At 40.9% G+C, this 14811-nt stretch overlaps 1 protein-coding gene across 4 annotated transcripts in view; it reads left to right on the top strand.

The window, feature by feature from the left end:
* LOC126482338 (thymidylate kinase) overlaps positions 1–14811 on the top strand; it is a 60620-nt gene that overhangs the window by 17271 nt on the left and 28538 nt on the right. For all 4 annotated transcript variants that reach the window (XM_050106413.1, XM_050106412.1, XM_050106411.1 and 1 more), the window contains one exon: positions 6266–6374. In XM_050106413.1, coding sequence (XP_049962370.1) covers positions 6266–6374 — 109 coding nt within the window. The remainder of the gene's footprint in view (positions 1–6265; positions 6375–14811) is intronic.

Raw genomic sequence — 14811 nt, 5'->3', positions numbered from 1 at the left:
GCATTTCTCTGATATATGTCGCTAGTTTTCTGGCAGTGCAGCTGTCTTCTTCCTGGTCGTCTCCTCTTGTTGGATATTCCTAACCTCTCATAGGATTCCTATTCTCCTCCTCCTTTGCTTTTGTTTCATTTTTCAAAGAGTCTAAGCCTTTTTTTATTTCACTCACTGCCTCTAGTAATTCGTTCTTCATTTCCTTCTTCATGTATTGTCCTTCTTCTGCCACTTTTCCGATCTTAATAAGAGTGTTCTCAATACGTTGCACTTCGCTGTCTGCCATCTTTGCTTCCTCATTAGTAGCGGTAAAGAAACACAATGGCTCCCTCCGGCTGTGCATAGACTTTAAGTCAACTGTCAGTATCCATGTACAAGTAGAGAGCTAACCTATACTATGTCCAGAAGACCTCCTTGCAGAGCTTGTCAGAGAGGAATATTTTTGTAAAATAGACCTTGCCAACACACATTTGCAGATCCTGTTGGATAAGGAGTTGTAAAATGTTATAGTTATCAACACTCCCTTCGGCTTATGTAAATGCAAGTGCTTGCTTTTGTGATGTCTTTCTGTACAACAGTCTTCCAGAGGTAGAGGTACTTGGAACAGTTAACCATGTTTATACCCACTTGCACTATCTATCTCCACGGCTTAATTGTCACGAGTGCTACACATCATGACCAATTGCAGAAACTTTGCACACTCTTTACTACATTACATGATGCAGAGTTAGAGTGCTGCTTGGATAAATGCCAGTTTTTTCAGGCTCAAGTGGAAAAGTGGAATACCTCGGGCACTCGCTCAGGAAAGAAGGGATCCAGACCATTGACTGCAGTAGCACAGCTGTCGACTCTACCCCATCGTGCCTAAAACTTACAGGAGCTGCAAGTTTTTTTTTTTTTTCTTCTTCTTCTTCTTCTTTTTGGGAAGGCGAACTATTATTCCATGTTCCTTCCACAAGTGGCCTGTATCATACATCTGCTAAATGAGGTGCAGAAGAAGGCATTCAGTACTGGTGGATGGTTGTGTGTGACGGTGCTTTCACTCAGTGGAAGAATATGCTATGTTCTGCATCGTGCCTCACGCCCTTTTTGTCATCACATCCACTGATGGTGGCCACATATGCCTCTCCATAGGGCACTGGTGCAATGTTGGCACTTTGTGACAATGGCAGTACTGAGCAACTGACCACCTATGTGTCAGACACTGGCAATTGCTCGAAAGAACTACATGCATATACAAAACAAAGCTTTATCAGTTGTCTTTGCAATTAAGAAGGTCCATGTTTACCTTTTTGGAACTAAGTCCTCATTAATTAAAGGTCGCAAACCAATGGTGGCGTTCTTTGGCTGTGCGCCAGTCTTCCAAAACGGACAGCACAACGGCTCTGTTGTTGTGCATTTTTCTTCAGCTCCTACACTTATACCATGAGATACAAGCTCAGAGTACAAGATGCTGATGTGGATGCTCTGTTTTTCGTACCTATGGGACAATGCCCGGCCTTTGGCCAGTAGGAAATCCCCCGTCTCCACATTGATGGGGAACCCTGACAAACCTTCGATGGCTTCCCCATTACAGCTACACAAATTGCTGCTCACACATGCTGTGATCCAATCTTGCTGTCAGTCATACTCTATTTGCTCCATGTATGACCCACTTTTTTTTTCCAAAGAACACCAGTCTGGCCCTGGAACTGTGTCCCCCACTGTCTGTCGGTCATCACAAGTGTCCTCTTGGTTGACACTGAGGCTGATACTCACCATGTCATCATACCAACTGCCCTGCAGCCTCAAGTTTTTCAACTGCTCCATCACAGCACTGTGGCATTTCATAGATGAAAGCAGTAGTTTGATGACACGTTTACTGTCAGGGTTAAACAAGGACGTCAAAGCCATGGTCCACAGCTGCTCTGCTTGCGCCCTGCATCAGACTTGTCTACCCCGATCTTTCAGCCCTGGCGCACTCCATTGCCCACCCCTATCGCTCCTGGGACAGCATCCATTTGGACTCTGCAGGCCTCTGTCTGAGCTGTGTTGGTTCATAATCGTGAACACTACCCATATGTGGTCAGCAAGGCATCTGCCACAACAGATGCCAGAATTTACATGCTTGTCCAGATTCTCACCATTGAAGGGCTTCTTTGAACTATCATGTCAGACAATTTGCCCCAGTTCATGGCAAGTTTCTAAAGAATTATGAACCTCAGATGGCATAAAACACATTTTTAGTCTGCCATTTCATCCATTCTCCATCAATGAAGCAGAGCACATGGTTCAGATATTTAAGCATCAAATGTTGAGGTGGGATTCACTACCACTACAACAGTGCTTATTAGAACTTCATGATCTTCATAACAGTAGATACGTCCTGTGATTGTGGACAAGGACAAACCACAAGCCACGTGCTTCAGTGCCCTTTGTGCCTGCATGAAGATTGATCTCCTGCAAACCACTCCAAGCACCTTGGAGGTTGCCCTGTCCATGATTGTAGTCCAGTGGAGGTCCTCCATGGGTGACAACCGCAAACTCTCCACCATCTCCTGGCCCCGTGAACCCTGGACCCGGCATGCCGGGTGATATACTCTAACACAGTAGTGTGGGCACACTTTTATGGGGCAATAGAGATGTGGACATGACTGCGGTGATTACCTTGTACAGTTGGTGCCTTATGACAGTTGATGCCGTGAGATGTTCAGAGCATCTTCGCACCACACAACACTGTCCAAGCACTTACTGACATTGCCAATGTAGGTGGGCCACTCTGTCCTAGACAGCTAGTTTGACAACCACACGGGTGTAACTTGCACTCCAGAACACCAACAGTGATTTCTGTTGACCACATGGAGGTAGAGGACTCCACGCAGCCTCTGCAATGAAACCCATGTCACCATGTTCTGGCATGATGCCAGATACTCCCATATCCTGACACCTTACAGTGTGTTTCAACGTAAGGATACGCACCGTGCAAACAGTTCACCTGCCAGTCATCAACCTGGACGCTTCTGGCCATATGTGCCCATTTCATGGAGGATAGACCTGGTATCCGGCCTGGCAACATTGAAGGATTTCTCCATTGTCCATTTTTCATGTTGTTGTCTTCTGTCCGTACTCAGTGTTCCACTGTTGATGGTCCCCAGGCCAATCAGCAAGCCTCAACTGGTTTCTTGAGTTGTTCATGATATTTTGCTAAATCCCACTCATTATAATTACCAACTGTATGTGCTGCCACTATAGAGTGGAAAGCAATTATGATTTCATAGCCGAGTGATAGTGAGCTGACAAGTTGTAGACAGAAAGAGAAGTGTGAACATTTCTAGGCCAGAAAATGAAACAAAAACTAATTTTGTTTCCCTTTCTCCACAAATAAACCTGTCATTTTTGGTATACATCCACACTTAAAGAATTTTCTAGTGCTTTCTAATTTCCCGATCTACTTAAATGATTTACCTGAGACATTGGAGGCCTCTTTAAAAACTATGATGTTTTGCTGGTGACTCTAGCATACTAATAAAGGGCTCAATCACATTCATAGCAGGTCCATTTACGAGAATAATAAAATGAGTGTACAAATGGTTTGTAGCAAACAGTTTAACCATCATTGTTACAAAGCCTAATGTTATGCGATTTCAAAAAACCAAAATTACATATCTGCTAGATGTTATAAGACAAGGGGCATTGGCTTCTTTCAGACCTCCCATTTTTCTCATAATATAAATCTACAAGTTTATAAAGTAATCCAGAAGGTATTTCTTTAATTATCAGTGTGATTAGATTTAGCACAAGTCATAATGTGTTGTTAATATACTGTACAGAAGCATCCTGCAATGGCTGCTTGTACCTGTTAATGTATAATTTGATTCTTTCCACATCCCTGAAGGCTTCATGATGGGGTTTATGGAACTTATTGCACAATTTAATTAATCCCACTTACAAAACTGAAGAGCTTCCAGTAAGGGAATAGCTCAGTTACTAAAGCAACCTGCAGTAGGTATAGCTTTGTATCACAGAATGTGATAGGTACCCTTTACTATCGAGACATGTCGGTTAGCATTTATTCATAATGGTGAGCATACGTAAAAAGCCAGAAATTATGTAAAATTGCCATCTCTCTCTCTCTCTCTCTCTCTCTCTCTCTCTGTGTGTGTGTGTGTGTGTGTGTGTGTGTGTGTGTGTTTTGCATCACAGAGTTAGATTGTGCAAATGCTTAATGCTGTGTATTTACATTCAGGAGAAGCATCAGTCAAATCCAAGTCCAGGTATTCAGTTTTCAGTTTGACTTGGTTTCTCAAGGTCCCTGAAGGTGATTTCCAAGATGGTTCATTTTAGAAGACCCCAGCCAATTCCCTATACCATTCTTGCTGAACTTGGTTTGACTAGTGCATCATCAATGGGACATTAAACCCCAGTCTTTGTTTTTTATTTTATTTTCCCTTCATTCCATCCCATTCCCAGTGGCCTTTTTGTTTGTGTTCTATACTTCACAGCAGTTGTTTTCCAATACAGCTGATAAAAACACAAAACAAGGTAACAACAGTATACATATGTAGGAAAGTTCTGGTAGAATGTAAGTAAATTAGGGGTAAAGGAGACCACTCACTAAATAGCATAAGCATTGACTCGGCACGCGTACATCCCCCCCCCCCCCCCCCCCCACACACACATACACAAACACCTATACACCTGCATACCGACTTGACACACAAGTGCGTGTGTGCATGTGCGTGTATGTGCGCGCATGCAGGTGCATGTGCTGTAGCTCGATAAAGGATTTACTCTAAAAGCTAGCAAGTTTTCTTCCTCAGTTTTGTGTGCCTGTCAATGACTCAATGCTTCTTATGACTCAGTGTTCTGCTATTTAGTGAGTGGTCTTGTTTAGTGCTAAATTATTAACAACAGCATGCCTACCTCTTCAGGCGATAGATTCTTCCTTCAGTGAGGAAAACTAGAAAAAGGTGGTGAGTGGTTTGAGGAGTGGATGTTGCACATGAATTGACAGGAATATAATGTGGAATATTTTAAAATAATTTCATGTGTGTTAGCACAACTAAGCAGTACGATGTTTCAGGGAAGAAAATCTGGTTAAAATATGTACATAAGAAAATAACAATTTAAGAAAAGGAAAAGACTACATATTGTACAGTGGCCATCTGGCACCTGGATTTATGTTTGTAGGAAATCCAGAATGCACATGCTACTGGTCTTCTGTACTATGCTACCTTTTTGCTTCACAGATTTTGTAATTTATAATTCTGAACTACATTACTATACAACACTTCATTACATTACCGTACATGACATCAGAAACAAGTTAGGTTTTCTCATTTGTGTTGACAAATGAGGAAATTATGATCCTGACACTAAGAGTACTGTTTTGTTTTTGTGTGTTTCTAATAGTTGCATGCCTGAAAGTAAATACTGGTTGCCCCCTATTTGTCTCATTGTGAATTTGGCAAAAGTTATGAATATGATTTTCCTTTTCATTCAGTTAACTATTTTTTTTCCATCTAATTAGCTTTGACTTTTCGACAGCTCTCTCATTAGTGTTGTTCAGTTACATTTGTAGATTTGAAATTTCATCTGTTGTTTTGAGTGGTCTGTTATTCTGTTCCAGATGATTACCTTGTATGTCCCAACTCCAGAAGTTGCCTAGCCATTTTTATTGAAAAATTACAGCTGCCAAACACATTTGCTACTTTTCGAGTTTCCATGTTTACTTCTTGATGTGGGACCAATTGTTACACAAGATATGTTTTGTTAGTTACAGTCTGCTCCTCACTGCACTGCAATGTATTCCTTGTAAATGTAACCACAGTCAATGGAAATTTTTAATTGCTCATTTATGCTTATAATGGGACTATAAACAACCTCTACTGACAAAAGAGAGACAGTGATCCATCATATTACGTGTATCTCCCAGTCAATATTATCATCCCACTCCAGGCTGAAAGAGGTTCCTCTGCTAATCTTGCAAAAGCAAAGGGGTGTGTGTGTGTGTGTGTGTGTGTGTGTGTGTGTAAAAGGGAGGGGAGGGGGATATTGTAGCTGATAGTTTACTGGATACACAGCATAAATTTTTTACCACAGCATTTTTGTATTACTTTCTTTATTAAACCAGCTGCACTATTCAGTTGTATTTATAAATGAATATTTTTTTAGACACACTCAAAAACAATTTGAAAGGAATAAGAAAAAGAAGAAGAAGAAGAAGAAGAAAGGTCAGAATATGTGACTTGTGTAATCTGTAAATATAATGAGATATCATTTTATCTGTCCGTAGATCGCTCGACTGCCATTGGTAAAGTGATTGACTCATACCTGAAAAAGGAGGAAGAACTCCCAGACAGGACCATACACCTTACATTTGCTGCAAATATATGGGAAAATGAGTGAGTTACTTTTAAGCAATGGAAAGTCCACGATGGAATAACAACAATATTATGAAAAGGAGATATTGGTATTCTCCACATAGAGAGGACATGGAGTCTCAGACAGACACAATGAAAAGACTGCTGTACATTTTAGCTTTCACCAAAAGTCATTCTGAAGTAGAAAAGACACACACATTCCCACAAGCACAACTCACACACACAACCACAGTCTCTGGCCACCGTGGCCATGCAGAGACAGTGGTCTTGTGAGTATGTGTGCCTGAGTTGTGCTTTGTTTCAAAGATAGTGTGTTTTCTACTTCAAAAAAATACTTTCTTGCCAAAAGCTAAATTGTATAGCGGTCTTTCCATTTTGCCTGTCTGCGACTCAATGTCTCCTGTATATGGTGAGTAACAATCTGTCCTTTTCAATAATAATAATAATAATAATAATAATAATAATAACAATAATTAATACTTAAAAATACAATTTAATTGGATATATAAAAAAATCTGGTCACTAAATGGCAGCAGGAGAATGTGCATGTAAAGGTATTTAAATTTGCAAGCTTTCAAAGCTCTTGGCTCCTTCTTCTATCAGAACTGTTGAAGGGGAAGGAAGATGAATGAAGGAAAAGATCTGATGAGGTGTAGGAGATGGAGAGAGTTTGGAAAAGTTACCCCTAGCTCTGGGTAAAGGGGCTTACTGATTGGGATGACAAGGAAAGACAGATTGTTGGGATTGCAACAGATGAGATTTGAAACCTGAGAGCTTAAGGATAGAAGATAGGGTAATATGCAAGACAGAGATTACTGCCAAAACATCATGTATTAGTTAATAAGAGTGGAAAGCTAAGTGTATTGTATGTGGTAGAGGTGGAACGGGGGGGAGGGGGGGGGGTGGTTATAGAAAACTAATATGGAATGGGCATAGCCATAGAGGTTGGTGAGTAGATTTTTTTAATCTATCCAATTACATTATAACCTATCCTTTTCATATAAAGTGAGTTATTTTTTGTCATTTATAAATATTTATGAACTCAGAAGATAGAGCCCAATTAAGAACACATCCTGCAAATTATTTTTCATGCAGGGAAGAGGGTACATTAAACCACTTTGCTGAGAAGGATGTGCTTAACAGAAATGAGGCAGCAAGTTAGGTGTGCATTGTGACACAGTCTGGAACAGAATACTGCACACTGTTTTTTGTGAATGTAGTTAGATTAACATTGTATCTGACTGACTTGATGAGGTTTGAGTGATGCAAATATATGTAAGCATTTCGCATTTTCAGCCTACTGATACTTTGGAATAATGTTGGTCAAATTCCTCATTTTCGTGTCTGTGGTATCCGTAGCTGCTGTGTAAATAGGTCATCAATAGTGATACTGTGTGTGCAACTACTGAATGCATTTTTTTCGTGTTACACTTTTCATTGTTGTTGTTGTGGTCTTCAGTCCTGAGACTGGTTTGATGCAGCTCTCCATGCTACTCTATCCTGTGCAAGCTCCTTCATCTCCTAGAACCTACTGCAACCTACATCCTTCCGAATCTGCTTAGTGTATTCATCTCTTGGTCTCCCTCTACGATTTTTACCCTCCACACTGCTCTTCAATGCTACATTTGTGATCCCTTGATGCCTCAGGACATGTCCTACCAACCGATCCCTTCTTCTAGTCAAGTTGTGCCACAAACTTCTCTTCTCCCCAATCATATTCAATACCTCCTCATTAGTTATGTGATCTACCCACCTAATCTTCAACATTCTTCTGTAGCACCACATTTCGAAAGCTTCTATTCTCTTCTTGTCCAAACTATTTATTGTCCATGTTTCACTTCCAAACATGGCTACACTCCATACAAATACTTTCAGAAACATATTCCAGACACTTAAATCTATACTCGATGTTAACAAATTTCTCTTCTTCACAAATGCTTTCCTTGCCATTGCCAGTCTACATTTTATATTCTCTCTACTTCGACCATCATCAGTTATTTTGCTCCCCAAATAGCAAAACTCCTTTACTACTTTAAGTGTCTCATTTCGTAATCTAATTCTCTCAGCATCACCCGACTTAATTCGACTACATTCCATTATCCTCGTTTCGCTTTTGTTGATGTTCGTCTTATATCCTCCTTTCAAGACACTGTCCATTCCGTTCAACTGCTCTTCCAAGTCCTTTGCTGTCTCTGACAGAATTACAATGTCATCAGCGAACCTCAAAGTTTTTATTTCTTCTCCCTGCATTTTAATACCTACTCCAAACTTTTCTTTTGTTTCCTTTACTGCTTGCTCAATATACAGATTGAATAACATCGGGGATAGGCTACAACCCTGTCTCACTCCCTTCCCAACCACTGCTTCCCTTTTGTGCCCCTCGACTCTTATAACTGCCATCTGGTTTCTGTACAAATTGTAAATAGCCTTTCGCTCCCTGTATCTTACCCCTGCCAATTTAGAATTTGAAAGAGAGTATTTCAGTCAACATTGTCAAAAGCTTTCTCCAAGTCTACAAATGCTAGAAATGTAGGTTTGCCTTTCCTTAATCTTTCTTCTAGGATAAGTTGTAAGGTCAGAATTGCCTCACGTGTTCCAACATTTCTACGGAATCCAAACTGATCTTCCCTGAGGTTGGCTTCTACCAGTTTTTTCATTAGTCTGTAAAGAATTTGCGTTAGTATTTTGCAGCTGTGACTTATTAAACTGATAGTTCGGTAATTTTCACATCTGTCAACACCTGCTTTCTTTGGGATTGGAATTATTATATTCTTCTTGAAGTCTGAGGGTATTTCGCCTGTCTCATACATCTTGCTCACCAGATGGTAGAGTTTTCTCAGGACTGGCTCTCCGAAGGCCGTCAGTAGTTCTAATGGAATGTTGTCTACTCCGGGGGCCTTGTTTCGACTCAAGTCTTTCAGTGCTCTGTCAAACTCTTCACGCAGTATCGTATCTCCCATTTCGTCTTCATCTACATTCTCTTCCATTTCCATAATATTGTCCTCAAGTACATCGCCCTTGTATAGACACTCTATATACTCCTTCCACCTTTCTGCTTTCCCCTCTTTGCTTAGAACTGGGTTTCCATCTGAGCTCTTGATAATCATACAAGTGGCTCTCTTTTCTCCAAAGGTATCTTTAATTTTCCTGTAGGCTGTATCTATCTTACCCCTAGTGAGATAAGCCTCTACATCCTTACATTTGTCCTCTAACCATGCCTGCTTAGCCATTTTGCACTTCCTGTCGATCTCATTTTTGAGATGTTTGTATTCCTTTTTGCCTGCTTCATTTACTGCATTTTTATATTTTCTCCTTTCATCAATTAAATTCAATATTTCTTCTGTTACCCAAGGATTTCTACTAGCCCTCGTCTTTTTACCTACTTGATCCTCCGCTGCCTTCACTACTTCATCCCTCAGAGCTACCCATTCGTCTTCTACTGTATTTCTTTCCCCCATTCCTGTCAATTGTTCCCTTATGCTGTCCCTGAAACTCTGTACAACCTCTGGTTCTTTCAGTTTATCCAGGTCCCATCTCCTTAAATTCCCACCTTTTTGCAGTTTCTTCAGTTTTAATCTACAGATCATAACCAATAGATTGTGGTCAGAGTCCACATCTGCCCCTGGTAATGTCCTACAATTTAAAACCTGGTTCCTAAATCTCTGTCTTACCATTATATAATCTATCTGATACCTTTTAGTATCTCCAGGATTCTTCCATGTATACAACCTTCTTTTATGATTCTTGAACCAAGTCTTAGCTATGATTAAGTTATGCTCTGTGCAAAATTCTAACAGACGGCTTCCTCTTTCATTTTTTAGCCCCAATCCATATTCACGTACTATGTTTCCTTCTCTCCCTTTTCCTACTGTCGAATTCCAGTCACCCATGACTATTAGATTTTCGTCTCCCTTCACTACCTGAATAATTTCTTTTATCTCATCATACATTTCATCTATTTCTTCGTCATCTGCAGAGCTAGTTGGCATATAAACTTGTACAACTGTAGCAGGCATGGGCTTTGTGTCTATCTTGGCCACTATAATACATTCACTATGCTGTTTGTAGTAGCTTACCCGCACTCCTTTTTTTTTGTTCATTATTAAACCCACTCCTGCATTACCCCTATTTGATTTTGTATTTATAACCCTATATTCACCTGACCAGAAGTCTTGTTCCTCCTGCCACCGAACTTCACTAATTCCCACTATATCTAACTTCAACCTATCCATTTCCCTTTTTAAATTTTCTAACCTACCTGCCCAATTAAGGGATCTGACATTCCACGCTCCAATCCGTTTTCTTTCTTCTGATAACGACGTACTCTTGAGTAGTCCCCGCCTGGAGATCCAAATGGGGGACTATTTTACCTCCGGAATATTTTACCCAAGAGGACGCCATCATCATTTAACCGTACAGTATAGCTGCATGCCCTCGGGAAAAATTACGGCTGTAGTTTCCCCTTGCTTTCAGCCGTTCGCAGTACCACAACAGCAAGGCCACTTTGGTTAATGTTCCAAGGCCAGATCAGTCAATCATCCAGACTGTTGCCCCTGCAACTACTGAAAAGGCTGCTGCCCCTCTTCAGGAACCACATGTTTGTCTGGCCTCTCAACATATACCCCTCCGTTGTGCTTGCACCTACGGTACGGCTATCTGTATCGTTGAGGCACACAAGCCTCCCCACCAACGGCAAGGTCCATGGTTCATGGGGGGGGGGGGGGGGGGGGGCACTTTTCATTATATTCATTTAAAACATCGATGTTGTAAGATTTTCTTATCTGTTACTTGCTTACAATAGGTACATGATGGCTACATGCAAATTACATTAGATTTTCCTCTTTTGCACCAGTGCTGTCAATAAAAAAAAATTAAAGAATATGGGAAACTGTACATGGTGGACAATGAAACACAATACAAAACTTATAGCGAAGTATTTTTTGCACAGCCAGTAACACGGACTGTGGGAAACTATAGGAAACAGTAGTGGAAGGGAGTGAGAGGAGGTCTGTTTCCCTACTGTCCCCCAAACCTCTCGGAGCATTCTTCCGATAAATGTGTACCAAGATGAGCAATATGATGTGCTTTTCATCCAAAAGTATACCAGTAACAGAAAAATATGTGAAGTGGAAATGCTACTATAGTTAATGCTGCCTCTGTGTTTCAGGTTTATCGTTGGCTCTTCAGATAATGTGAGAGATCTTAATACAACCTTTCAAAGTATGCAACTTTGTTAATCCCTTCAGACATATCGCACAGTCAAGTGATGACACAAGTGTGTCACCCACTTTTTTTTTTTTTTTTTTTTTTTTTTTTTTGCAGGAAAAAGTTCATAAGATTTGGTAAACAAGTCTCTGGTATTTATCATTAAGTATTGTATGGTAAATGAAACTATCTGGCTCCAGAGACCTTTTCAAGTCTCAAACATCGGTGACGTATATATGCAGACTAAAATGATGAATAGGAATTTGTACCAAGGCGGGGATTTGAACTGAAGTTTCCTGCTCACTAGGCAGGTAGACGTTGCAGAAGCTCTCCAACTGTGTTGGAATAGCACCTCTGCAGCGAACAAAACTGGGGATCCTGCTTGAAACTCAAGCATAGGGGCTTTCAGTTAAGTGAAACTATCTGGTTCCAGAGACTTTTTCAAGTTTCAAACATCAGTGATGATTGTATGTGGACTGAAGTGACGCCTCTGCAATGCTGTTCAAGTTTAGGACGGAATGCCAAAAAGGCTGAGTGCGACTTTGGATTGAGGAGGGAGGCGTGCTAAGGTAGTCCATGTAGTTGTGCAAAGCCACTGTCCAGGGTGGCATAGTGGTCAGCAAATCTGCCTAGCACGTATGCTTAGTGAGCAGGAGACACAGGTTTGAATCCCAGCCTAGGTACAAATTTCCATTTGTTGCTTGTCTGCATATACAGGGTGTCTCACATAACTCTGCCACCTCAAACATCTCTGGAACAACAATAGATATTCAAAAATAGTTTTCACCAGCATGAACGTACGGCAGGGGCTTAGGAAACCAAATACTGTGCGAAATTTTAAAACTTAAACCAATACTATTTTCAACAAAAACTGATGTATTTTTAAATGGACACCCCCCTGTTATTTCGTATGCAATCAGTAACATGAAGAATCACAAAAATAATGGCGATGGTTGCATCGCAGTACGTCACTTACATTCCAAATAATTGCTAAGCGAAGTTGACGCTTGAAATAAATGAAGCGCACAGCTAGCACACGTCCTAAGACTCAAGCGCGCACCTGATGCTGGTAATCGTGATGCGATTGACGTCAGTGGAGTGTTACTGTATGGTGTGGTATTGTATGACAACACGTCATTGGCCCATATTTCATTGATGGCACTCCTAAAGGGGGATAGATTAGCCCCTTCTTGAGCTGTACCTTACTCAACTGGTTCACCGCTTATAATGTGTCAAATAATGCAGTATCAGAATGATGGATGTCCTGCGCATAATGTTTATTGTTGTGAAATGACAACTAGAGGTGCAATTAGTGGTAACACACTTGGTTTCACATTTCTAAACCTCATAAGTTCTGAAGTATGTGGCTTGCAAAGGATAGAAACGGCGTCAAAATTTCTGACATAATGCATCGCATGTGGTACTGTGTTCGGAGCAGGGGTTGGCTGCGCTGGCGCCTGTATCCTGCCGTAAACATACCAATATCACCACGGCACGCTCTATCGTCAATGTACAAGTGTCTCCCAATCTCATCTGCTGAACTGCTCTCTTACTGTAACATAATTCACATACGTTGCAACATTAAAACCTGTTTTCTTGGGGCTTGTTACATTTGCCGTCATCTAGTCGATATGCCAGCTTTCAGTAATGAAGAAAAACTAGATATTATTTTAATTTATGACGAATGACACAGAAATGAAACTGCAGCTGTGACACTGTATGCTGAACGCTACCCAGATCAGCGGTGTCAGTCACGTCGAACCATTGGCAACATCTGCAAGACATTCACGGAAACAGGAAGCTGGGCTCCCACAAAACGTCGATGTACAACACCAGCAACTGGCAGTGGAAACAAAATTGCTGTTCTTGTTGCTGTAGCGCACAATCCTCAGGTGGGTGTACAAGAAATTGCACGAGGTGTAGGAATAAGCCGCAGTAATGTGCGCAGAATCTTGCATCGGCATCGGTTTCATCAGTTCCATATCTCGCTGCACCAAGAACTGTACAGGAATGACTTTGAATCCCACAGTGCATTCTGTGGTTTTGCACTTCAGCAGTTACAAGATAATCCATTATTCCTAAGCAGTAGTTGTTTACATACGAGGCTTCATTTACAAATCATGGTAATGTGAATCTGTGGAACATGCACTACTGTCCATGCAAAATCCCCACTGGATTCGCCAAGTTGCTCATAAATACAGTGGGAGTGTCAATGTTTGGTGTGGTGTCACCACTGTATTGTAAGGCCAACAGTGGACAATCCAGGATGGAATGTAACAATACGAGAGAAGGAGAGTTGCTAGTTACCATGTAGTGGAGATGCTGAGTCATGATAGGCACAATAAAAAGATTCACACAATCATAGCTTTCGGCCATTAAGGCCTTTGTCAGCAGTAGACACACATACACACACGCGCACACACACACTCACGCAAGCGCAACTTGCACACACGTCTGCAGTTTCAGAGAACTGAAACTACAGTGCTATGCATGCATCTTTCTCTGGGGCGCAGTGAGAGACTGAATGTATCAAGAACCCCCAATGACAGTACAGGATATGCAACATCGTATTTCTGCGGCGTGTGTAGCAATATCTGTAGCAACGCTACAATCGGTGCAACACTCTCTCCTTACCTGTCTGTAAATGTGTATTGATGCAAACAGAGGGCACTTCGAACATACGTTGACGTGACACAGTTTCGACGTGGGTGTATTTTCTATGCTGGATGTAATGCACATTACAGTTTCTGTGGGTGACAGGGCACTAGTAAATGTGTTAAGCAAACTGAATGCAAGTGTGTTAGCTCTAATTGTAAATCTAGTTGTCATTTCGCTAGAATAAGCGTACATTTACAGTTTGAAAAATGTAACTTTGCATTGGATGTGTTACTTGTTTATTTTTGTAGATTGTGTTTGCTTCCCATTGCATGAGCCTCTGACACAGGCAGCATGAGGTGCACGCTTGAATCTCAGAATATGCACTTCATTTATTTGAAGTGTCAACTTTGCTTCGCAATTTCTCGGGATGTAATTGACGTATTGTGATGCAACCAACACCATTATATTTGTGATTTTTCGTGCTATTGATTGCATTTGAAACAATAGGCAGTTTCCATTTAAAAATCTACAAGTTTGTGTTGAAAATAGTGTTTGTTTACATTTTAAAATTTCGCATAGTATTTAGTTTCCTAAGCCCCTGTCATACGTTCATGCTGGTGAAAACCGTTTTTGAATATCTATTGTTGTTCCAGAG

The sequence above is a fragment of the Schistocerca serialis genome, chromosome 5, assembly GCF_023864345.2.
Source record: "Schistocerca serialis cubense isolate TAMUIC-IGC-003099 chromosome 5, iqSchSeri2.2, whole genome shotgun sequence".
Classification (NCBI taxonomy): domain Eukaryota; kingdom Metazoa; phylum Arthropoda; class Insecta; order Orthoptera; family Acrididae; genus Schistocerca; species Schistocerca serialis.
Note: the sequence above shows the minus strand (reverse complement) of the source record. Positions and strands in the feature narration are given on the sequence as shown.